The 24776-nt window shown below is 37.8% G+C and overlaps 1 protein-coding gene across 2 annotated transcripts in view; it reads left to right on the top strand.

Annotated features, from left to right (window-relative positions):
- The first annotated feature begins 951 nt into the window (after nt 1-951).
- Nucleotides 952-24776, top strand: part of POLB (DNA polymerase beta) — a 31089-nt gene continuing 7264 nt past the window's right edge. The window contains exons 1-11 of one of the 2 annotated variants that reach the window (XM_045459115.1): nt 952-1186; nt 1526-1583; nt 3967-4033; nt 8153-8227; nt 9585-9643; nt 12615-12664; nt 14589-14640; nt 16254-16308; nt 16405-16477; nt 21609-21679; nt 22851-22937. In XM_045459115.1, coding sequence (XP_045315071.1) covers nt 1126-1186; nt 1526-1583; nt 3967-4033; nt 8153-8227; nt 9585-9643; nt 12615-12664; nt 14589-14640; nt 16254-16308; nt 16405-16477; nt 21609-21679; nt 22851-22937 — 708 coding nt within the window. In that variant the 5' untranslated portion in view covers nt 952-1125. The remainder of the gene's footprint in view (nt 1187-1525; nt 1584-3966; nt 4034-8152; nt 8228-9584; nt 9644-12614; nt 12665-14588; nt 14641-16253; nt 16309-16404; nt 16478-21608; nt 21680-22850; nt 22938-24776) is intronic. The other variant, XM_045459126.1, reaches the window with a different exon arrangement.

The raw sequence follows: 24776 nt of genomic DNA, 5'->3' as shown, positions 1-24776 counted from the left end.
AGAGACAATGCAAGCGGGGAAGGGACAGAGGAACCAAAGCGGGCTCCTCGATGACAGCAGAGAGCCCTATGTGGGGCTCTAACTCACACACCATGAGATTATGTCCTGAACCAAAGTCTGGCGCTTAACCGAGCTTCCCAGGCTCCCATTAAGATTTTATTTTTAAGTACTCTCTACACCCAACTTGGTGCTCCAACCCACCATCTCAAGATCAAGAGTGGCAACCCACAACCTCAAGATCAAGAGTAGCATGCTCCACCGACTGAGCCAGGTGTCCAGGTCATTATGTTTTAATGACATTTTCATTGCTCATTATCTAGGTTAAGCACTTCTCCGCATCCTACTGTTTTCTCTTTAGCCCCTACCGCAAAAGGCAGGGGAATAAGAAATAAAACACTCTGACATTGGCGGGCATATCTGTTAAAAGTTTACTATAGGAGGGTTTACTATAGGAGGCTTCCCTATAATACGGCGTATTTTATTCTAGGTTCCCGCCTGCTCTCTAGTACGGAACTTCACTGCAGTGCACTGGTACCATATTCTTACTGAAAGTTTTCACAAGTAAGTATGATGCCGGTGTTTGCCTCTTATCCTCGTGCATTCAATAACTATTATTGTGCACATACAATATGTGCACAAAAGTATCCTCGGTATGCTATCTCCCACCCGACTACCTGAGTTGACTTCACAAAGTCGGACTCCTTAGTTTTCCCCTTCTGGGGAGAGGATTCCAGAGAAACGTACTGGGAAAACAGACGTTTTCTTGTTAAGAATCCAGGTCTTGTTAAGAATCCAGGTCTTCCCACGGAAACCCCGTTACGAAACCAGCCATCTCGCCCAGCTTTCTCTTTCAGGTCTCCTGCGCCGAGTGGTTCCCGTCTCTCTCTCACCCAGCAAGAGCCGCGAGAGCCCCGCCCCCGGCACCGCCCCCAGCGCGTGACGTCACCACGCGCGCCGCGCACCGCGCCCCCTGTCAGAGGCAGCCATTGTTCAGTAGGTCGCGCTGGCTTTGCCAGGGCTGGGTTGGTCCTGCCCCTTTCTCCAAGTCCCGGCCCCTCCTTAAAGCTGGGAGAGGGGGCCAGTCCGCGGCTTTGAGCACTCTGCGGTCCTCGGGTGCAGGCCACCATGAGCAAACGGAAGGCGCCACAGGAGACGCTCAACGGGGGAATCACGGACATGCTCACAGGTTAGCGCCGCGCCAGGCGCCGCTGGCTTTCTTCTCCTTTCTTCCTACCTCACTGCCTTCCCTTCCTTCTCTCCCGTCCCCACAGCCCTGTGGATGGGTCTGGCCCCTTGCAGCGGGTAGTCTTCCGTACGGATCTTCCTTCAGCGCCCATTGCTGGTGGCTGAATGTCAGTCCTCCAGGGGACTCCTGTGTCACTGTTTGGGCTGTCTTGGGCCTGGCCCGTGTAGAAGCGTAGGGTCACTGTCCCTTAAGAAGTTGTTACATCCCCTTCTGGAAAACTCAGTTTTCGTTTGTTTACTCGTGGTTCTTGTTGACCCGAGCCTCTTGTTGCCTTTGCAGAACTCGCAAACTTTGAGAAGAACGTGAACCAGGCAATCCACAAGTACAATGCTTACAGGTGGGACGGTGCAGCATTCTCTGGTAGCATGCATCCTGGGATGTGTGGCAGTTAACAGGGCTGAGGGGCCAGTGGATATTTGGACCATATGCAAGAGGAGAAAAAAGCAACAACTGAGGGTATTGACTCTGTGGTTGTACCTTACTACAATATTTCTGGGATAATTTGGGCAGAGCTCTGTAGGATCGTTTCTAATCGGTTCCCAGTCTGATTGCAAAATAGGTGTAGCTGATGTGTGTTTTTCCCATCATCAAATATGAATTGCTGAAAATGCAGTTTGATTTTAAGCCATAATGAAACAGTGTATGAGATCTGTGCTATGAAATTCATGGAATCAGATCTTCATCTGGTTGGTGTTTGGCCGATCCTTGGATCCATTCTATCCTGTCCATCTCACCAGGACCCTTATCATAGCCATTATTCCCACATCCAGTTACTTGTGCCCCTTAGCTCACAAATATGTCCTAAGTCCCTCAGCTCTTACAAGCAAAAACAAAACAGCCTTCTTAACTTCCCTCTACCCTCTAGCTAGCTCCTGTCTCTTTCCTCCACTTTACAGTTAAGCTTCTTGAATAATCTGTTTCTTGTCTGGATTTTCTCAGCCCTGGTCATTCTTTATCTCATTGTGGTATAATTGTCATCCTGCCATTCCTCTGAAAATGCTGTCACCTACATCTCACCTTATTGAACTCTCACTGGCATCCACCATTAGCTCATTGCATTCAAGTCTTAGCCTTGAATTCTGCGATGGCACTCCTGTCTGTTCTTTCACCTCCTGTATTCCAATGCTAGGAGTTCCCAGAGGTCTGCCCTTTGTCCTTTTCCCTCATTTTCATACTTTCCCTGGAAGTCAACATTCTTGGCTTTGGATACTGGTTATGTCATTGACTCCAAATCTGTATCTCATTGACTTTTCTTCAGATTTTTAGGCCACTATTACCTTTATCTCCACCCTTTCAAAATTAACCTCAGCTCTCTCCTTCCCTTCCCATTCAAAATTCAAAACTGATTATGCTTCTTACCTTATCTTTTATGACTTCCTGTTTAAAGTAATTGTTCTATCAAAAAAAAATAATTGTTCTATCATCCACACATTTGATGATCTAAAAATCAGAGATATTCAACCCTATATTTTATGTCGCACCAGGCTTCAGAGAGGAGATGTTTAGTTTTGAAGGAGCCTGTCAAGGGATAAGTGAAAGGAAGAATAGTCTAAGAAAGGAAACAAAATGTGTCAAGGTATTGAGACCTGAGGAGTATGATATTTTCCAGGAAGTCAGTAGTTCAGTTTGCTTATGGAATATGGTCGGAATGAGGAAATCAGTCTGGAAAATCAGGTGATGCCTGCATGTATTTCCCTACCCAGATATACATTTCTCTTGATTGTGGCCAATATATTCTTTTGAAAATAGTTGTCTTATCCTGCCATTCTTCCATATCAGATAATTAATATTTCCTCTTCACCTTGATAAAGCCCAAATGCATTGTGGCATACAGAAGGCCTTTCAGGATTAATTCTTTTTCCCTTCAGGCTTTGCTCCATAATGCCAATTGTCTGGTACTACTTGTCTTTACTGAAACAGTTCCCTCAACAAACTGTCCTCAACATACCTTTCCAGACTCATCATCAGTTACATGCTAATAGAGGTTGAAATCCAAATCTAAAGGTCTGTATGTATTAGAACAGAATGAAAAACCAAGGATGCAAAGACTACCTGGTATTTATGCTTTAGACTTAGATGTACTCTGGCTTTTTTATCAGCATCATTGCTAAACTATATTTAGCACTGAAATTATAGACAGGATACCATCGGTAAGCTCCCAGGGTGTGTCCAATGTGTCACCAGATAATTGAGCTGGATGTGTGTGGAGATGGGCAAGAATCACAGGTCAGTGCTTTATGCAGAACTGAGATGAGAGCAATGAAAAAAAGAATATAACTATAAGGACATGGTGGAATGCAGTTGGAATTATAGGCCATGAATTTAAAAATAACCATCCATAAACCCCTTTGGTATCTAGTAGTCTATATACCACCAGGTGGCACATTTTTATGAGAGTTACAAACAATTTCTGAAAACTAGCTTATCCCCAAAAGGAAAGGCTACTGGTCTGCTGAATCTCCCTAGTTTCACATATACAGTTAAAATTATGCTATCCTCAAATGTGAGGATTTTCAAAATACTTCTAAAAGATATGCAGGTGGTCTGTCATTTCATCTGAGTTTTTTAAGTTTGACACAGATGTGGAAAATTGGTTATTATGATAAAGTTTAAGCTAAATATTTGCTTGTATATGTGTTCCAGTTTAAGAAAAATTAAGACCTCCCTGGATTTGTAACTAACTGATTTTCTCTTCTTTTTTTTTTTTTTTCCTCTTATAGAAAAGCAGCATCTGTGATTGCAAAGTACCCACACAAAATAAAGAGTGGAGCAGAAGCTAAGAAGTTGGTAAGTTTAGTGAGCAAGCTGATTGTAGAGTTCACACATGTACAAATTTGATGGGTTCCACTGGAAAATTAAATTTGCCTCTCCAAAGCTTCCTTGATCCACATACACAGATTTCACTGCTCCTGATTTCTTGGAATAATATTAATGCTATATCAGTCATACTGTTTCATTGTCAAAGTGTGGAGGGTGTAAATTGAAATTCTGCTTTAAATATATGTAATTATAATTTTTTTCTATACCCTGCCATATACATATGTATTCACACTGAATTTCAGCTTGAGGGTTAGTCCTCAAGAATGTGGTGACAGAACATATTGGCATGTCTGGTCCCTAGCTCTTTTTCTGATAACAGGTATAAGAATTTATGTGAGTTAGTGAGAGTTGGTGTTCCCAAAGAGATCTTACCTACTAATCACATAATTGAGCCCCTTAGTATGTTACCGCATTTAGCCCTCTTGTCTGTAATTTTCTTGAAGCCCTATATGCTCTGTCACTGTGTGTATCACAATTTCTAGAGGGTCATGGCTCTTGCTAATTTATATTAGTATTGCCAAGAATATACTAGGAAAGTCTACATGTTGTTCTCTTTTTTTTTTTTAATGTTTATTTAATTTTTTTGAGAGGAAGTGACAGAGCAGGAGTGGGGGAGGAACAGAGAGAGAGACACACACACACAGAATCTGACGCAGGCTCCAGGCTTCGAGCTGTCAGCACAGAGCTGACGCGGGGCTCGAACCCACAAACCACGAGATCATGACCTGAGCTGATGTCAGCCGTTTAACTGACTGAGCCACCCAGGCGCCCCTGATAGGTTGTTCTCTTTCATCTAAATTTCACTAAAAGATTCTAAGTTCCTGAAAATTGAGGACCATATCTTAATTCATCTTTTGTTAAAGATGTCAAACTGACGTGGCTTTTGATTGGTCTAAGTCCTGACAGTTATCACCTTCTTTTGTTATTCTTTACCCATTTGTGTTCACAAAAGTCCTCTAGAATTTAGGTTATCAATATTTGATTGTCCTTAATTTTCTCATGAGAGCCTTCAAAATATGAGCCATAATTGTCCTGTATTTTCACCTTTCAGAGTCGTGAAATTACCATAAATCTTGTACATCTTATGATTGAGTGACAGATTATCCACATTAATCATGTGCCACATCTTCATCTTGAATTAATTACTCAATACTAATGATGTCCTGGTGTATAGGTTTTAAATCTTTTGTACCAATAGACAGTTCTCAACTTCAGTATATCCTCCCCAAATAGACTAGCCAAGGAAGTTATAAATACATTGGGCTTTAATTCTGAGTTTCTTTCCTGGTGAACTGACCCAGTGTTAACCTCAGGAGCCACTTCTGCTTCCATTCTGTTCCCCTTTTATCACTATTGACTTTCCTTTTTTATGTTAATTACCTGCTCATTTATTAGATTCAAACTTTTGACAAGCTTTAATGCACTTCATCCCAAATCTGAGCTTATGGTATATCTCTAAAAAAAAACCCCACAAAAATATCCAAAATTCCTTTTACATGAGACTGGACTTAATATGAAAATCACATAGGGGCGCCTGGGTGGCTCAGTTGGTTAAGTGTCTGACTTTAGCTCAGGTCATGATCTCATGGTTCATGAGTTCAAGCCCTGTGTCAGGCTCTGTGCTGACAGCTCAGAGCCTGGAGCTTGCTTCAGATTCTGTCTCCCTCTCCCTCCCCCACTCATGCGTGTGTGCGTGCGTGCTCTCTCAAAAAAATAAACATTAGATAGAAAATATGAATATCACATCGTTATTCCTTTCCACTATTATATTAAAAATCACCAACCTACTCTTTGGCACATATGAGTGCTTCTCAATAATTCTAGAAGTCTGATATTTCCAGAATGAGTGTTTGCCTCTTAATCCTTAATGTTAGGTATAGGAAATAGCCTAGGCTTAAATTGCTTCAGGTCAGTATGTGTCTTCTGATAAAGAAAATGAGAAACCTGAGCAGTTTCCATTTTCTAGTCTGTTCTGCTTCCTAAATCTTGTTCATTTCTATCTGGTAATTGCTGTTTTCAGAACTTGAATATGTGTTCAGTAGTCCTGGAACACTTATTAAGCATTAAATAAATCAAGAATATGGAAGGGTATACGTAGGGCTAAGAGACAGTAGGAAATAACTGGCACACATGTTGTTGTGCACTTGAACATTTAACTTAAAAGGACCAATACCACCAAGAGTGAGCACTAATGTAAACTGTGGGCTTTGATGATGATGTTTCAATGTAGGTTCATCAGTTATAATAAATGTAGCGTTGTGGTGGGGGATGTTGATAGTTGTGGAGGCTATGTGTGTGTGGGGGCTGAGGGTATGCGGTAACTCCGTACTTAGTGATCAATTTTGCCATGAACCTGTAGCTACTGTAAAAACTTATTTAAAGGGAAAAAATAAAAAGGAAAAAAACATGAAAAAAGTGTTCAACTTGACCAGTAATCAGAGTTGCAAATTAAAACAAGATGCTGTATGGTGTTATCAAACTATCAAATATAATATACAGTATGGATAAAGATGTGGAAAAAGACATACAGTTACTAATGATGGAAATCTTGGTTATTTACAGCTTTTCTGAAGGATAATTTGGCAGAATGTTGGCAAAATGCCTATCTCCTTTGTCCCAACAATTTTACTTTGAGGAATTTATCCTGAGGAAACCAGTAGAGATAGATGTATATAAGCATCGTTTGTTCTGCACCTGTATGCCACGTATTCTCCTGGTGCTTCAGGTGAAGCAGTAAAAAGACAGGATCTCTGCTCTCATGGGGCTTATGTTCTAGAGCCTTGGTGTCCATCACAATAACCATGAGCTGCATTTGGCTAGTGAGCTCTTGAAGTGTGGCTAATGTGACTCAGGGATTGCATTTTTTCATTTTAATCATATAAACTTAGATCGTCTCATGTGGCTGGTGGCTACCATGTTGAACTATACAGTTCTAGAGCAGTGGTTCTCAGTGTGGTACGTAGACCAGCAGCAGCATCACTACCTGGGAACTTGTTAGAAATGCAACCTACTGGGGGAGCTGGCTGACTTAGTTGGTAGAGCATGTCAGGGTTGTGAGTTCAAGCCCCACGTTAGATGTAGAGTTTACTTTAAAAAGGAAGGAAGGAAGGAAGGAAGGAAGGAAGGAAGGAAGGAAGGAAGGAAGGAAGGAAGGAAGGAAAGGAAAGGAAAGAAGGAAGGAAAGGAAAGAAGGAAGGAAGGAAGGAAGGAAGGAAGGAAGGAAGGAAGGAAGGAAAGGAAAGAAGGAAGGAAGGAAGGAAGGAAGGAAGGAAGGAAGGAAGGAAGGAAGGAAGAAAGAAAGAGAAAGAAGGGAAGGGGAGAGAAGGGAAGGGAAGAAAGAAATGCAACTCTAGGGTGAGATTGGCTTTCTGTGTTTTACCACATCCCCAAGGTGATGATAATGTATGTAAAAGCTTAAGAACCTCTGCTCTAGAGGAAATTCATGACATGGTTATATTAAAGTTTTTGAACTATCTAAATGTTTACCTGTAGGGTATTTGTTAAGTAAATTATGATACATTCGTACAGTGATATACTATGCAGCCATTAAAGATACTGATGTTGTATTTATATATTGATATGGAGATTTGTTCATGATCTGTTTTTAAGTTAAGAAAATACAAAGCAGTATGATTCTGTTTTTGTAAGAAAACTGTGTGTGTATATATATATGTGTATATATATGCACATATATGCACATATAACTCTGCTTATGTATATAAGCAGAGAAAGCTATGTAGCAGATGTTAGGTGATGAGATTACAATTTATTTTAATTTTCAGGGTGATGAAATTAACAAGTGATTTTAATATTTTTCTTTTTGCAATTCTATTTCTCTTTTCTACAACAAAAATTAATTTAAAAAATAAGTCATTTAGAATTGTTTTATTAGGACTTCTCTTTTGTCAGTCATTTAAGGATTTTGTTGGGAGAATATATTTTCACCATGACTCAATTTTCTGTGTCCTTGGTTTTAAACTGGTCATGTGATGATCATTTTTTTCATTTCCCATTTTTTACTTTATCTTTGAGTGATTTGGTAAGCATTATATTTATATGAGTTTTATATTTTTAATTTCCTATTAGCCTGGTGTAGGAACAAAAATTGCTGAAAAGATTGATGAATTTTTAGCGACTGGAAAATTGCGTAAGCTGGAAAAGGTAAAATTTTAACTTGTTTGCTTATTTGATTATAGTGTCTGCTTTTTTTTTTTTTTTTTTTTTTAGTTTTTTTTTTATTTCGAGAGAAGGAGAGCAAGCACCAGTGGGGGAGGGACAGAGAGAAAGGGAGAGAGAAAATCCCAAGCAGACTCCATGCTATTAGCATATTAGCACTAATATTTAGTGCTAATTTAGTGCTATATTAGTGCTAATAGCACTCCATGCTATTAGAGTCGATTGCAGGGCTCAGTCTCACTATTTGTGAGATTATGACCTGAGCTGAAATCAAGATTTGGACACTTAATGGACTGAGCCACCAGGTGCCCCTCTAGTGTCTGTCTTTAGGGCAACTATCGTAGCATCATTGCAGGGTGACTGATGTCATTCATCTGGTGAGATGGAGAAGAAAAAGAGACGAGTGGAGTTTATGGCTTTAAGTGTTCTATTTTTTTAATTTGAATATTGTTCCCCTAAAATAATAATTGTTCACTTATTTTATGTGCTCTTTATTTTTTAAAAATATGTTTTTTGGGGCACCTGGGTGGCTGTCTTTGGGCATCTGACTTTGGCTCAGGTCATGACCTCGCAGTTCGTGAGTTTGAGCCCCACGTTGGGATCTTGCTGACAGCTCAGCCTGGAGCTTGCTTTGGATTCTGTGTCTCCCTTTCTCCCTCTCACTTCTCCCCCACTCATGTTCTGTTTCTCTCTTTCTCACAAAAATGTTTTTATTTTTAATATTTACTTATTTTTGAGAGAGAGACAGAGAAACAGAGCACAAGCAGGGGAGGGGCAGAGAGAGAGGAAGACACAGAATCCAAAGCAAGCTCCAGGCTCTGAGCTGTCAGCACAAAGCCCAACGCAGGGCTCAAAATCATGACTCGTGAGATCATCACCTGAGCCGAAGTTGGACACTTAACCAACTGAGCCACCCAGGTGCCCCTTTCTATATGTCCTTTAAGAGACTGTTAGCAGCTGTATTACAATTAGCTCCTCGTATCATTCAGAAGGTAGGTTATAAACTTTGATAAAAGATTGTTGTATTTTAGAATTTCTATTCTTAAGCTCTTTAAAGCATTTTTATGATTTTATTTCACCCTGGTGATAGTAACTATACCACTTATGGTCTTTTATGAATAAGCCTTTTAAAAGTATTGGATAAATGAGAGATGAAATATCTTCATTTGCTTTGTTATTCATCTATAACCACTGAGGTTATTTGTGAATACTTTTGTATGGTTTTACAAACAGATGTAAATGGCTCCTCAGGTCTCTTAGCAGACTGGTATATTTCCAGTAAGATCATTTGAGTCCTCAGAGCATTCCAAAATCATTATTAGACTTTTTTTTTTTCTTAAAGATTCGGCAGGATGATACGAGTTCATCTATCAATTTCCTGACTCGAGTTAGTGGCATCGGGTAAGAAGTATTTTTTAAGTAGACACAGTAGTAGGGTTGGTTTTATTTTTTATGTAAGACAGAATAAGTATATTCTGTTTCCCTTCAAAACCTGTACCTTGCCATCTCTGTGTCTTTGTCCATATAGTTCACTCTTCCATATCTTATATGTCTGAGGCTGGTTCTTCAGGTGCTACCTCTGCTTTCAGAGTCCATCCAAGGCAAGTGTTACCTCCTTCATAAAACCAGTTTGATTCCCCAGTCAGATACAATCTCCTTCTTCTAACCTCCACCTACACTTGCTCTGTGTACATCTTATCACTCCCTCCAGATTATGCCTCTTTTGCCTCTCTGAGCATGATATTTATCTTAAGCATTTAAACTTTTTTTCCATAGCACCTAACATAGTACCTTATAAATTTGGGACAAGCATCCAAGCATTTTTTTTTTTTTAATTTTTTTTTTTTTTTCACGTTTTTATTTATTTTTGGGACAGAGAGAGACAGAGCATGAACGGGGGAGGGGCAGAGAGAGAGGGAGACACAGAATCGGAAACAGGCTCCAGGCTCTGAGCCATCAGCCCAGAGCCCGACGCGGGGCTCGAACTCCCAGACCGCGAGATCGTGACCTGGCTGAAGTCAGACGCTTAACCGACTGCGCCACCCAGGCGCCCCTTTTTTTTTTTTTTTTAATTTTTTTTTTTTCACGTTTTTATTTATTTTTGGGACAGAGAGAGCCAAGCATTTTTTAATGAAGGAATCTCTATCTTAAAATTTGAGTTAGCACCAAAGGGGGCTTCTTTAACACTTCTTGACAACATAAAGATTAACATTAAAACATTAAGGTTGTGGGACACTTGGCTGGCTCAGTTGGTGGAGCATGTGACTCTTCATCTCAAGGTGTGAGTTTGAGCCCCACATTGGGTGTAGAGATTACTTAAAAAATAAAATATTGGGGTGCCTGGGTGGCTTAGTCGGTTAAGTGTCCGACTTCAGCTCAGGTCATGATCTCATGATCCGTGAGTTCGAGCCCCGCGTCGGGCTCTGTGCTGACAGCTCAGAGCCTGGAGCCCGTTTCAGACTCTATGTCTCCCTCTCTTTCTGCCCCTCCCCTGTTCATGCTCTGCCTCTCTCTGTCTCAAAAATAAATAAACGTTAAAAAAAATTTTTTTTTAATTATTTATTTATTTAAATCCAAGTTAGTTAACAAAGTATAGTATTGGTTTCAGGAATAGAACTCAGTGATTCATCACGTACATATAACACCCAGCACTCATCCCAAGTGCCCTCCTTAGTGTCCATCACCCATTTAGCCCATTCCCCACCCACCTCCAGCAACCCTTAGTTTGTTCTCTGTCTTTAAGAGTTTCTTATGGTTTGCTTCCCTTTTTGTTTTTATCTTACTTTTCCTTCCCTTCCCCTATGTTAATATTGTGTTTCTTGAATTCCACGAGTGAAATCATACAGTATTTGTCTTTCTCTGCCTGACTTATTTCACTTCGCATAATACACTGTAGTTCCAGCCAGATTTTTGCAAATGTCAAGATATGCCAGTCTTTAAAATCTAAGATCTTTTTGTTTGTTTGTTTTAATTTTTGTTTAACATTTATTTTTGAGAGAGAGACAGAGCATGAGTAGGGGAGGAGCAGAGAGAGGGAGACACAGAATCCAAAGCAGGCTCCAGGCTCTGAGCTGTCAGCACAGAACCTGACGCAAGGCTCAAACTCACAAACTGGGAGATCATGACCTGAGCTGAAGTTGGATGCTTACCCAACTGAGCCACCCAGGCTCCCCTAAAAACTAAAATCTTAAAAACAAACAAACAGGGGCGCCTGGGTGGCTCAATCGGTTAAGTGGCCGACTTCGGCTCAGGTCATGATCTCGCAGTCCGTAAGTTCGAGCCCCACATTGGGCTCTGTGCTGATAGCTTGGAGCCTGGAGCCTGCTACTGTTTCTGTGTCTCCCTCTCTCTCTGCCCCTCCCCTGTTCACGCGCTCTTTCTCTCTGCCTTTCAAAAATGAATAAATGTTAAAAAAATTTAAAAAAACAACAAAAACCACTAAGGCTATACTGCTTTGCTTAAGCCGCATCTTTATGGAGTGAGGCATTCTTTTAGATATGTGATTGTTCCTTTAAATAGCCACATTTTGATGAAAGTTATTGTAAAATATATTAAATTCTTAAACTTAGTACTGAAAATGAACATGACTCCTCAGGGACTTCGGGCCTTTCTAAAGTATTAGAAGTTGTTTTAAAGAGCATCTGTGTTATTATTATCTTCTTTTTCTAGGGAAAAACACTGAATATTGCAAGTGGGGTAACTGGCAAAGTCAGAATTAGAACCCATGTTTCCGGACTCCCAATTTAGTTCTACTTGTTATGTGCCATATTGCCTTTCTGCTATGAATATCTGTTTCTGTGTCTCTACAAATACTCTTTGTCATTAAAATTTTAGTTTAAATACCATTTCAGAGACCTTCCTTTGCTACCCAATCTAAAGTAGGACCCAGCCACTCGTCACTTTTCCGTATTTTAATTCATTTACCTGATACTTTAAAAATTTGTTTATATACCTATTTATTTTCTCTCTCTCCCCACTGGAATGTAAGTAGGTAGGTAAGACCAAGGTGCTTATTTGTCTTATTCTTGCTGTATTTTCAGCACCTAGAAGAGTATCTGGCACATAATAGGCCCTCAGTTAATCGTTTGAATGAACTGTTTTCTTGTTTGTATGTCTGTCTGATGAATAAGGTATATGTATACCATAGCACCTAGCTGCTTAGATGTCTGTTTCATATCCAGGTTCATGGTTGTCTTCCTAGATTGAGACTTCAGGAATTCTCTTTGGATAAAATCACACCACATTTTAACAGGTCTTGTTTAGCTCCACAGTAACTCTTCATGTTTGACAAGAGAAGACATACTTGGTTATTTGTTATTAAGGGGTCCTGAGTTTCACTTGATATTTAGATAATGCTTTTCTTTTTTTGTAGTCCATCTGCTGCAAGGAAGTTTGTAGATGAAGGGATTAAAACATTAGAAGGTGAGTATGTACAATAGGTCACCAGTCCCAGGTCACATATGCTCCTGAAGGATGGTTAATGCTCTAGCAAACTAGAACTTAAAAAACCTTTTCTCAACTAGTAAATAGGAATGGTAAGACTTTCATTTTAACTCTATAGCAGAGAGTAGATGTAAAGTAGAGCTTTTATTCCTATATTAAACTTGCTTAGGTTTATAACTCAGAAGAAGAGGAAGTGGCTTCTTTATTTTAATGCAGTGATTTCATTTGTAGATTTTGAAACAATTTAAATTGCTTTTGTTTCTCTAGTGAAATTTTAGACAACAGAATCCTACACATTCAGCCTTAAAAGCAAAGTGATATACATGGAGAAAGATTCTGTAAGAGGCTTGCAATACTTACTGAAGGAATTTTTGATTTCAAAGAAGTGATAAAAATAGAGCCTAAATCAAGTAATTATAAACATAGTCCTTAAACCTAGTATAGTAATCCTTTGAATATAATTTATTTCTTCATACTTTTTAAAGGGTATATACTATATATAGATAGATTTATTACAGTATATTTATTATAGTATGTATGTACAGTATACAGTATAGATAGATTTATTACAGCATTTGGGGTTTAATATTTGTGGATTCAACTATCTGCAAGCAACCGAAATGGTTAAGTGGACAGGTTCTAGAGATGAACCTGGGTTTGAATCCATTCTCCACCACTTTATTAGAATGGATGATCATGGTGCTTTGGTTTCTTAGCTGCAAAATGCTATCATAATTTCTACCTCATATGATTTAAAGCAGTAATGTATGAAAAGCACTTAGTGCACAGTTCTTGGTACGTAGTAAGTAAGTACTTAAAAGTGGTAACTGACTCTCAAGAGGCATGATTAATTAGTAATACTGCAAAGTTAAGAATTTGTGTGAGTCACATAGCAAGAGAATGAACTCTACTATATCTGCATCTCAGAGAGGGTTTGGGCTCTTCTGCCTGTGGCATATTTGGTTTATCTGAGTGAAATATTGGTTAAAGGGGTCAAAAATTTGTTTTTAAACAGAAGTTGCATCCCTTGGGAGTGTCAGAGATCAGCTATAATGGTTTTTACAGTATTTCACAATTCACAGATATGTAATATGATAACTGTCAACATCTATATCCTTACATATTACAAATTCATTAGTTCCATTGCATTTTCAGTGTTTACTGTGTACACAGAACTATGACAGATATTAAGTGCTCCATGTATTATAAAGATTTTTATTTTTCTCCATTTTGTATCTCCAGAGAGAATCTATGTTTGTGAATATAAGGGTGACTGTAGAAATTGCTTTGGAAGCATACTTATCTTGCTGTTTCTTTAACAAGGCTTACTCCTGTACTTATGCCCAGTAAAGGAACATCACTTCTAGATTTCAGATATGATATGACAGCTTTTTAATCAAAATAATGAAGATAACACTTTTCCTTTCAACAGGATTTCAACCACAGTGCCTATACAAGTTACTACTCAATTAATACTAGTTGAATGAAGGAGTAAATGAACAAATGGGCAATATAAACTAACGTAGTCCTAAAACATTCAGAAGTTGTGGCTACTACTGCTGCTATGAACCATAAATTAAGCAATATAGGTTCTTATAAGGCTGCTTTTTGCTATAGTCAGTGAAGTGTGGTATGATCCTGGCATGTTTAATCTATTATTCTGTGTAACTATAATTGAAATTTTGATTCAGTAAATACAAGTCATGAAATCAACTGTTAGATTTTACTACATTGATTTGAAGAAACTTTTATCTAGTTCTTAATATCAGAATTTTTTTATCTTTTCAAAGTCATTTCAGTGTATTTTCCTGGTAGTTCTTTGTAAAAAGGATCACTAAATTTAGCGACTTTTTTCCCAAGAATGTTTAAATTAGCACCTCAACTTTGTATGTCTTCTATACAGATCTCAGGAAACATGAAGATAAGTTGAACCATCATCAGCGAATTGGGCTGAAGTAAGATAGCAAATTTTCTTTTATTTTGACACTTAAGATGTAAAAGTAAAATTTTTTTTATAGCCATTCTTCTTCCATACACCATAATAATTCTTCACACTTAGCTAAACACAATCATTTTTCTATTTCAGGATACTAAGATTTGTTGCAGCTTTTGTAGAGAATATGCCTGTTTTCACACATCTTGTGCCTTCTAGTTTGCTTTCTTGTGTTGAGTATTTCCCTCATGCTCTTGACTTCAGGGAGGAACTTCCTCTTAAAATACATAGGACTGAATGCATCAGTCAGTTAGCAGGTGTTTATTTTGTGCTTAACTATTGTAGAAAGCATTGTGTCAGGTCTGGGGTAAGGATATAAACAGGATCAGTGTAGCTCTTAAGAAGTTTAGAGTCTGCCCAAGAAGCTAGGATGTGAGTATGGAATGCTAAATTAAAAAAAGAAAAAGATAAAAACCTAAAGACCTAAATAATGGTGTTGGAATAACTAGTAGGAATGTTGTATATCAGCATCAGTAATTATTTTGTGTGCTGGATACAATCTGGAATCCCTTTTGTAATGCATAGTACATAAGCAGGTATCACTTCCTGTCTTACGTAGTATTGTTGGCAGGTTAGCCCTGTTGATGCCTCACCATAATCCTCTAAACTCACACTGCTCTTCTAAGACTCTGAACTGGTCAGAAACCAGGATGGTGTAGTCCTCCCTTTCCTTGCATTTACTTAACAGAGATCTTCTGAAGAACTTGGTTGTTGTGAGAGGTGGTTTTGAGCAGGTGCTTTATCAGTTTTAGATGTTATTTCATACTGAGATATTTTTGTAACAGCTTTATTGAAATATAATTCAGATACCATACAATTCATCCTTTTATAAAGTATACAGTTCAGTGGTTTTTAGTATATCCATGGAATTGTGCAACCATAATGACAGTTGATTTTAGAACATCTTTGTTATATCCCAAAAAGAACCCATACCTATTGGCATTTACTCCCCATTTCTCTCTACCTGCCCCTTTCTCTCCACCCACACCCCCCGACTCGACCCCCACCCCCTCTTCTGACAACCATTAATATACTTTCTGTCAATATAGATTTGCCTTTTCTGGTCGTTTCATATAAATGAAATCATACAATATGTGATCTTTTGTGAATGCCTTCTTTCACATAGCATAATGTTATCTGGATTCATAGGATAATGTTTTAAAATATGATAATTTTGCAGGATATAAGAGCAATAAACTGTAACCCCGTGACTTACACACAAAGTGGAGGGAGCAGTCCACTTTGGAAATATACTAACTTACTCTTGGTATAGGAAATGTGAAGTTTATTTAAATATATTTACTTACTCTTGGTATAGGAATGTGAAGTTTATTTAAAAGAAATTTAGATGGAGTATCTGGAATAGCATAAAGAATGACACTTAAAAATTTTAGTCTAAGTTAAGAAACAAACTTACCCTTACCCCCCATTTTTACTGTTATCTTCTTACTAAGTGCTAGTCTTGATTTTTGAATGATGTACTGGGATAAGGACACTTGATATGGTAGGCAGTTTATTTTTTAAGAAGATTTAAATTTCACAAAAATCATTTGTCTACTTATTCTGTCTTTATAGATATTTTGAGGACTTTGAGAAAAGAATTCCTCGTGAAGAGATGTTACAAATGCAAGTAAGCGTGTGCTGAATTGTATTCTTTGATTAGAATTGACAATGTCACTGTTGAAAAGCCATTTTTAGAATACTGACTTAATTTTTTTTCTATTAGGATATTGTACTAAATGAAGTTAAAAAAGTGGATTCTGAATACATTGCTACAGTCTGTGGCAGTTTCAGAAGAGGTAACATACTTCCTGATCTTAGGTTATTCATGCCTTGATATTATAATTGCCTAATGTATACCAAAAAAAAATGAAACAAAGAGATGTAATTTGTGTTACTTTATAGATATACTAAGATCCAGTAGAGTATTATCTAAGTTTATTTGTTTATAGATAGGACTATGTATTAAAAATTAGAGAAAATTCATCCTTATTTTATTATAGGATGATATTTTAATGACTAGCTTTAACAAATTTTATAAAATAATTTTATATATATTAAGAGCCTAGGAGCAATTGACTACATGCTAGTAAAGCTGTGGGAAGGTGGTGGTGTTTTTTTTTTTAACTTTTTTTATTTTCTAAGTTTTCTGTAACAAATCTAAAAATACTGTCTCTGAAGCACTAGTTCCAAACCAGGTCTCACAACAACCAGGTCCTTCAGATGATCTCATTCTATGTGAATGTGAGCAAAGTGGGAACCAAGAGAATCCTGGTTTCTTACTGGCTCAGAATATGGAAGGGTAATATAAATTTTAAAATATTAACTTTAAAAATTGTAATACCAAAACTTGATTTAAAACTTTTGGAATAGTTATCTGACTGAATCCCTGGCTACCTTTGGAGTATTGCTTAAGCAGTAGGTAATGAGCTACCACAAATTCTCAGGGTAGCTGCTTTAAGAATCTGGAGCTGGGAGGGGAAAGTGCCACATCAATAATTGTTGATAAGTAGAAAGAACATGGGACTGGGACCAAAAGACTTGGGCCCTGAGGCCAAATATGTCACTACATGTTTGAAGTAAGTCTGTCTCTTCACATCCCCTTTTCCATATTTGCAAAATGAGAGGATTAAAGTTAACCAGTTGTTTGAGTTTTTCTGTGCATCAGAAATACCTAGAAAGTTTAAAAAGAAAAGTACACATTGCTGTACCCTGCTACAAACTTACTAAATAAGAATCTTTTTAGGTGGGGCCTTAGAATCTGTATTTTCAGAACACAGACTTGGATACACAGCAGGCCAAATGCATGCTCAGTTGAAGATGACAGCCTTTCTGGATTTCAGTATTTCTATTTTAGTTTTGCTTTTATCGAGTAGATCATATGGTTGCATGCTTTAATATAAAAAAGGTATACACTAAGAAGTTTCCCTTCTACCCTGTCCTAGTTCACTCTTTCCACTCCCTCCCACCACTGTCCCATTAATGACCACTTTCCTGTGTGTTCTTTCAGTGGTTTTACAAGTAAATATAAATGAATGTGAATATATATTCTTTTTTCCCGTTTTGTTTTTTTTATTTATTTAAAATCTTTTTATTATTGAAGTATAGTTGACATACAATGTTATATTAGTTTCAGGGGTACAACATAGTGGTGACAATTCTGTACACTACACGGTGCTCACCACAGTTAAGTGTAGTTACCATCTCTCACCATACAATGTTAATACAATACTGACTGTGTTAACTATGCTGTACTTTTCATCTCCATGACTTATTTATGACTGGAAATTTTTACTTCCTAATCGCTTTCACCTATTTTATCCATCCCTCCACTTAGCCCTACCTCTGGCAGCTACCAGTTCTCTGTATTTATAAGTCTGTTTCTGTTTTGTTTGTAGTTTGTTTTGTTTTTTAGATTCCACATATAAATGAATCATATGGTATTTATCTTTCTCTGACTTATTTCACTTAGCATAATACTCTCTAGGTCCATCCATACTGTCAAAAATGACAAGATCTCATTCTTTTTTAGGACTGAGTAACATTCCATTGTATATTCATACCACATTGTCTTTACCTAATGAATACACGTTCTTGCTGTCCTCCTCCCCCTTTCACAAAAGTAACATAGTATATACACAGTATGTACCTTCTTAATAAAACATATCTTGGAGATCTTTTCCACATCAGTATATAGAGAGCATGTTTATTCTTTTTTATTTTTTTTTTTAACATTTATTTATTATTGAGAGACACAGTGTGTGAGTGGGGGAGGGTCAGAGAGAGGGGAAGACACAGAATCCAAAGCAGGCTCTAGGCTCTGAGCTATCAGCAGAGAGCCGGATGTGGGGCTCCAACTCATAACCCACGAGATCAGGACCTGAGCCGAAGTTGGACGCTTAACCAACTGACTGAGCCACCCAGGCACCCCTGTTCTTTTTTATAGCTTCATAACATTTGGTTATGTCGGTGTTTCATACTTTATTTATTTGGTCCTTTGTTAATAGACTCTTGGGTTATTTCCCTTTTTATGCTAAAGTAATTGTTTTGTTTTTTAAATGGATAGAGTAATGCATTTTGGGTAGTAGGTTGATGGTAAAAGACACAACTTTTAAGAGAAATGAGAAGAAAAGAAGACAAAATTTTCTTTCATAAAATAGCTTCCTTGAATGTCCTGGGAACAGCACACAATGAATCTAGTCTTCTTTATGTTTAAATATCTGGTTAAAGATTATTGATGCATAAAGTGGTCCAGAGACACTGCCATATCTTCAGTGACCAAAAGTATGTTTTGCATATATTGTACTTACAAAAATGCAAAGAAAAGAGATAAACAGTATTATTTTATGCCGACTGTGCGGCAGGCACTATTCTAGATGCTTTTACATATTATTCTTAGTTGTACAATGGCCAATAGAGTAGTTTTTAGTAGTTTATAGACAGAGAAACTGAGGTCTAAAGGAATATACAGTCCACATTTGTAATATTGAAACAAAAGACGTTTAAAATGAAAATCCATTGAAATGAACACAAACTTTTATAGTTTTATAATAAAAGAAAGTATAAATAACTGTATGTAACCTTTCTAAAGTTATGTGGTTGTAGAGTGGGGGTCAAAATAAAAACCTAAGTCATTATAAAGTGCTATATTCTTATCCATGATACCATAATAGTAATTTTTACTAATATTCATTAAATGAATTGAGTCGTAAGAGTTGAAATGGATTTTCTGATTAGCCTTTACAGAGTTAGAACATGTTGTTTAATTTGAGGTTTTTAGATATATAGTGTTCATAGTTGTATTTTAAAGCTTTTTTCATAATGAGGATTTACTAATTAACATATAGTTGTTTTCAGGTATACAATATAATGGTTCAACTATTCTGTGCATTACTCAGTGCTCATCATGATAAGTACTCTTAATCCCCTTCACCTATTTCACCCATCCCCTCACCTACCTCACCTCACCTCTGGGAACCACCAGTTTGTTCTCTATATTTAAGAGTCTGTTTTTAGGTTTGTCTCATTTTTTCTTTGTTCATGTGTTTGGTTTTTTAAATTCCACACATGAGTGAAATTGTATGGTATTTGTCTTTCTCTGACTTATTTCACTTAGCATAATACACTCTACATCCATCCATATTGTCACAAATGGCAAGATTCATTCTTTTTTTTATGCTGAATAATATTCCATTGTATATATAGACCACATCTTCTTTTTATTTTTATTTTATTTTATTTCTTTATAAAACTTTTTTTAACATTTATTTATTATTGAGAGACAGAGACAGAGCATGAGCATGGGGGAGGGGATGGCAGAGAGGAGGAGACACAGGATCTGAAACAGGCTCCAGGCTCTGAGCTGTCAGCACAGAGCCTGATACAGGGCTCCAACCCACAAACCGCGAGATCATGACCTGAGCCAAAGTCGGATGCTTAACCAACTGAGTCACCCAAGCGCCCTGACCACATCTTCTTTTTAAAAAAAAATTTTTAACGTTTATTATTGAGAGACAGAGAGACACAGAGCGTGAGCAGGGGAAGGGTAGAGAGAGGGGGAGACACAGAATCTGAAGTAGGCTCCAGGCTCTGAGCTGTCAGCACAGTGCCTGATGCAGGGCTCAAACTCACGAACTGTGAGATCATGACCTGAGTCAGAAGTCAGTCGCCTAACCAACTAAGCCACCCAGGTGCCCCAGAAATTTAAATTGTTTTTTTTTTTACATTTATTCATTTTTGAGAGACAGAGAGAGACAGATCACAAGTGGAGGAGGGGCAGAGAGAGAGGAAGACACAGAATCTGAAGCAGGTTCCAGGCTCTAAGCTGTCAGTACAGAGCCTGATATGGGGCTCGAACCCACAAACCGCGAGATCATGACCTGAGCCGAACTCGGATGCTTAACCAACTGAACCACCCGGGCGCCCCTAGACCACATCTTCTTTATCTATTCATCTATCAGTGAACACTTGGGTCATCTATTGCTGGACACTTCATTGCTTCCATGTCTTAGCTATTGTAAATAATGTTGCAGTAAACATAGGGGTGCATGTATGTTTTTGAAGTAGTGTCTTTATTTTCTTTGGGTAAATACCTATTAGTGGAATTACTGGATCATATGGTAATTTGATTTTTAATTTTTTGAGAAATATCTATACTGTCTTCCACAGTGGCTACACCAGTTTACATTCCTACCAACAGTACATGAGGGTTCCTTTTTCTCCACATCCTCGCCAACACTGTTTTTTGTGTTTTTGATTTTAGCCATTCTGACAGGTGTGAGGTGATAATCTCATTGTTCTTTTGATTTTAGTTTCCCTGATGATGAGTGATGATGAGCATCTTTTCATGTGTCTGTTGGCCATCTGTATATCTTTTTTGGAAAAAGTCTTTCAATATTGTTTTTATTCATTATTGAGTATTTAGGTGCGTTTTGTTTTAATTTTTTGTTTTTAACATTTATTTATTTTTGAGAGAGAGACAGAGCACAGGTGGGGGAGAGGCAGAGATGGAGGGAGACACAGAATCCGAAGCAGGCTCCAGGCTCCCAGCTGTCAGCACAGAGCCTGACGCAGGGCTTGAACTCATGAACCGTGAGATCATGACCTGAGCTGAAGTCAGACGCTTAACCGACTGAGCTACCCAGGTGCCCCTAGGTGCATTTTTAGTACATTAAACTCACCAACTGTATGTAATGCACATTTAATGCCAATCACTGTTGTTATCCCAGATTCTGCAGTTTATATTAGTATACCTGAACAGTTGGACAGAAAATTGAAATCTTTTAACTAATTCTGAATATGAAGTGCAGTGAAATATAGTTAGTCTACAAGAAGTAAAGCTCCTCAGTGTGACATCACTTTGGTTTTGTTTTTGCCTGCTAATTTATAAATTCACATAGGGAATTCCACACATATTTTATGTTATCGTAGGTGCAGAGTCCAGTGGTGACATGGATGTCCTTCTCACCCATCCAAGCTTTACCTCTGAATCAACTAAACAGGTACTGCAGAATTTATAGTCAAATATGCTGTCTTACACAACAGTAAATATCATTTTCTTTTTTTTTTTGAGAGAGAGAGCATGTGTGTGTGTGCAAGCAGGGGAGGGGCAGAGGGAGGAGAGAGAGAATCTCAAGCAGGCTCCACACCCAGTGCAGAGCCCAGCATGGGTGTCGATCTCACACCTGTGAGATCATGACCTGAACTGAAATGAAGAGTCGGACGCTTAGCCGACTGAGCCCCACAGGCAGTACTAAATAATCATTTTCTAAATGATAGTTGGATATTTCAGAATGAATTTTTGCTTTAATTCTAATTTTAATTTTAATTTTAATTGCAGAATGACTTTTTGAAAAGTCAGTTGAAGTGCTCTGTACTGATTGACATCTGTGAAAGGCAAAGTAAATGGTTGAAAGGGATACACAATAGTGTTTTTCTGCAAGGAACTGGGGATGGGGGGGACAGTCTAATTTTCAAAAAAGAAACTTAGTACATACAACATTTCCAGAATTATTTATTGCTTATCATGGATATTTTAGAAATATCCACTATAATATTCAGGTTTTCATTAAGAGAATATTTTTCTACTAAAAAATGTTATATTAAGAAACTTTATCCCTGTTAGAAAAACCCATGAAGGCAAAACATTTTTGTTTTTGGAATATATTCTTTTTTTTTTTCTTTTTTTTTTTCTTTCAACGTTTATTTATTTTTGGGACAGAGAGAGACAGCATGAATGGGGGAGGGGCAGAGAGAGAGGGAGACACAGAATCGGAAACAGGCTCCAGGCTCTGAGCCATCAGCCCAGAGCCTGACGCGGGGCTCGAACTCACGGACCGCGAGATCGTGACCTGGCTGAAGTCGGATGCTTAACCGACTGCGCCACCCAGACGCCCTTGGAATATATACCTTTTAAAGACGAAGCAGCTAACTTTTTGATTTAATGAAACAGACGAACCCAAATGATGTTTGGGAGTATCAATGATATTGGTGAAAAATGATGGTTTCTAAAAATATGTTTCATTTGATAAATGAGTTTTGTGTTAGAAGAAGAAAGTACTTAAAGGAAAGCTAGGCATTTCTCCATAGATAATTAGAAAACTCATCTTAAAAAATGTTTTCTGGCTATAAAAGAGTAATTATTTTTCTTTTTTCCTATTTATGTTTCTATAGCCAAAGCTGTTACATCGTGTTGTGGAGCAGTTACAGAAGGTCCATTTTATTACAGATACTCTGTCAAAAGGTGAAACCAAGTTCATGGTAAGTACTTGTTTGAGTTAACACTTCTGAACAAAAATCTTGGAAACTGTTCAGTAACCATTCTGAGTGTGTGACTCTCAGTATTGTTAGTATTAGAGTCAATAAATAGGATGTCCATGAGAGTTTAGAGAAGAATTAATAAGATGCTAATCTCAGAATATTTTAGTAAAGACTTTTGTTTTAAATTCTCCACTTGTAACTAATCTAAGCTACTGGAATACATAATTAGGCATAACTGCTTTTATTAAAATTTCTATAATGACTTCAATGCATCATAAGTTTTTCTCTAAAATAGCAAATGTTCTCATATTCTCAGACTTGGAATTCTTCAGTAAGTGAGATTAGAATTGTCTGAAGAGTATTAATCTATTACAACACCAAAGAAAGAGAAGAAATTAGGGCATGTGATACAAACATGTTATGCAGCATGATAAGCAGAGGAGTTAATAGAGATTTTCACGGTGAAACCCATCATGATGAATTGTTAAAATCCTGTAGAGTTCCAGGCAATTAAACTTTGAAGATTCCAGACAAATGGCAAATGAATTAAGAAGAGGTTAATAAATATCTCTGTGTAAAAAACCGACAGGAACGCAAGTAGAAATCTAGGACTAAAGTAATAAAGGGTTACCTTTGTTCTGCTGCTCACTTAAATACATACCTTGAAACTCCTTTTTTCCGTGTCCCCTTTTCCCAAGTCATATGCCTGAAATGGAAAGAGATTGTGCTTTTGGGGAGCGGAAATGCTAATACTAGAAAGAGTCTCATTGCATAATTTGACAGTGGTTTTAGCCAAAAGTAGGATAAGATGGTTGAGATAGATCATTGAAACATCGTGTCCTTCAAAAAGTAGAACAGTGCTCGCCAGGGACCTGTGGGGAAGGGGAATATGGAGTTAGTATTTAACAGACCCAGAGTTTCAGTTGGGGAACGTGAAGAAGTTCTGGAGGCAGACGGTGGTGATAGTTATACAACAGTGTGAATATACTTAATGCTATAGAACTTCAAACTTAAAAATGGTTAAAATAGTAAACTTTATGTTGTGTATATTTAATCAGACACACAGAAAATCATGTCATTAAATTCAACAGGATGATTTTATTGGGCTATGAAACTGTTGCCAAAGTTGGTCACATTTTATAATGTTTCAAAAGAACTTTGGGAAAGGTAAAAATAAAATTCTAGTCAAATCTTTAGGAATTAAATCTATGAGCTGTTCTCCCAAATCTATTTGATTTGGAGCTTTTACTCTATGCCCAGAAATATAGACATGTGAGATGTTATTAAAAATAGGGTTTATATATGCTCTAGGAACATCCCTTTTAAATTGAAATTGATTATATTCACCAGAATGAATCTGCGTAAAAAATAAATCTGTGTAAAATAATCTTACATTTAAAGAGCATTCAATCAGGGGCGCCTGGGTGGCGCAGTCGGTTAAGCGTCCGACTTCAGCCAGGTCACGATCTCGCGGTCCATGAGTTTGAGCCCCGCGTCAGGCTCTGGGCTGATGGCTCAGAGCCTGGAGCCTGTTTCTGATTCTGTGTCTCCCTCTCTCTCTCTGCCCCTCCCCCGTTCATGCTCTGTCTCTCTCTGTCCCAAAAATAAATAAACGTTGAAAAAAAAAAATTAAAAAAAATAAATAAATAAAAAATAAAGAGCATTCAATCAGATAAAATCCTAAAAATAACATGTGGTAGACAAGTTGAATTTTTTTTTTCATTGTAGGAAAGTGTCCTGGTATACCTGGGGATATTCTGGGGACCCCTTCTGGCCTAACTCTCTACCTCCTCTAGTCATCTCTGTGAAAGGCCCTAGGACTTCTACTGGGGAAGCACA

The sequence above is a fragment of the Leopardus geoffroyi genome, chromosome B1, assembly GCF_018350155.1.
Source record: "Leopardus geoffroyi isolate Oge1 chromosome B1, O.geoffroyi_Oge1_pat1.0, whole genome shotgun sequence".
NCBI classification, from domain to species: domain Eukaryota; kingdom Metazoa; phylum Chordata; class Mammalia; order Carnivora; family Felidae; genus Leopardus; species Leopardus geoffroyi.
Note: the sequence above shows the minus strand (reverse complement) of the source record. Positions and strands in the feature narration are given on the sequence as shown.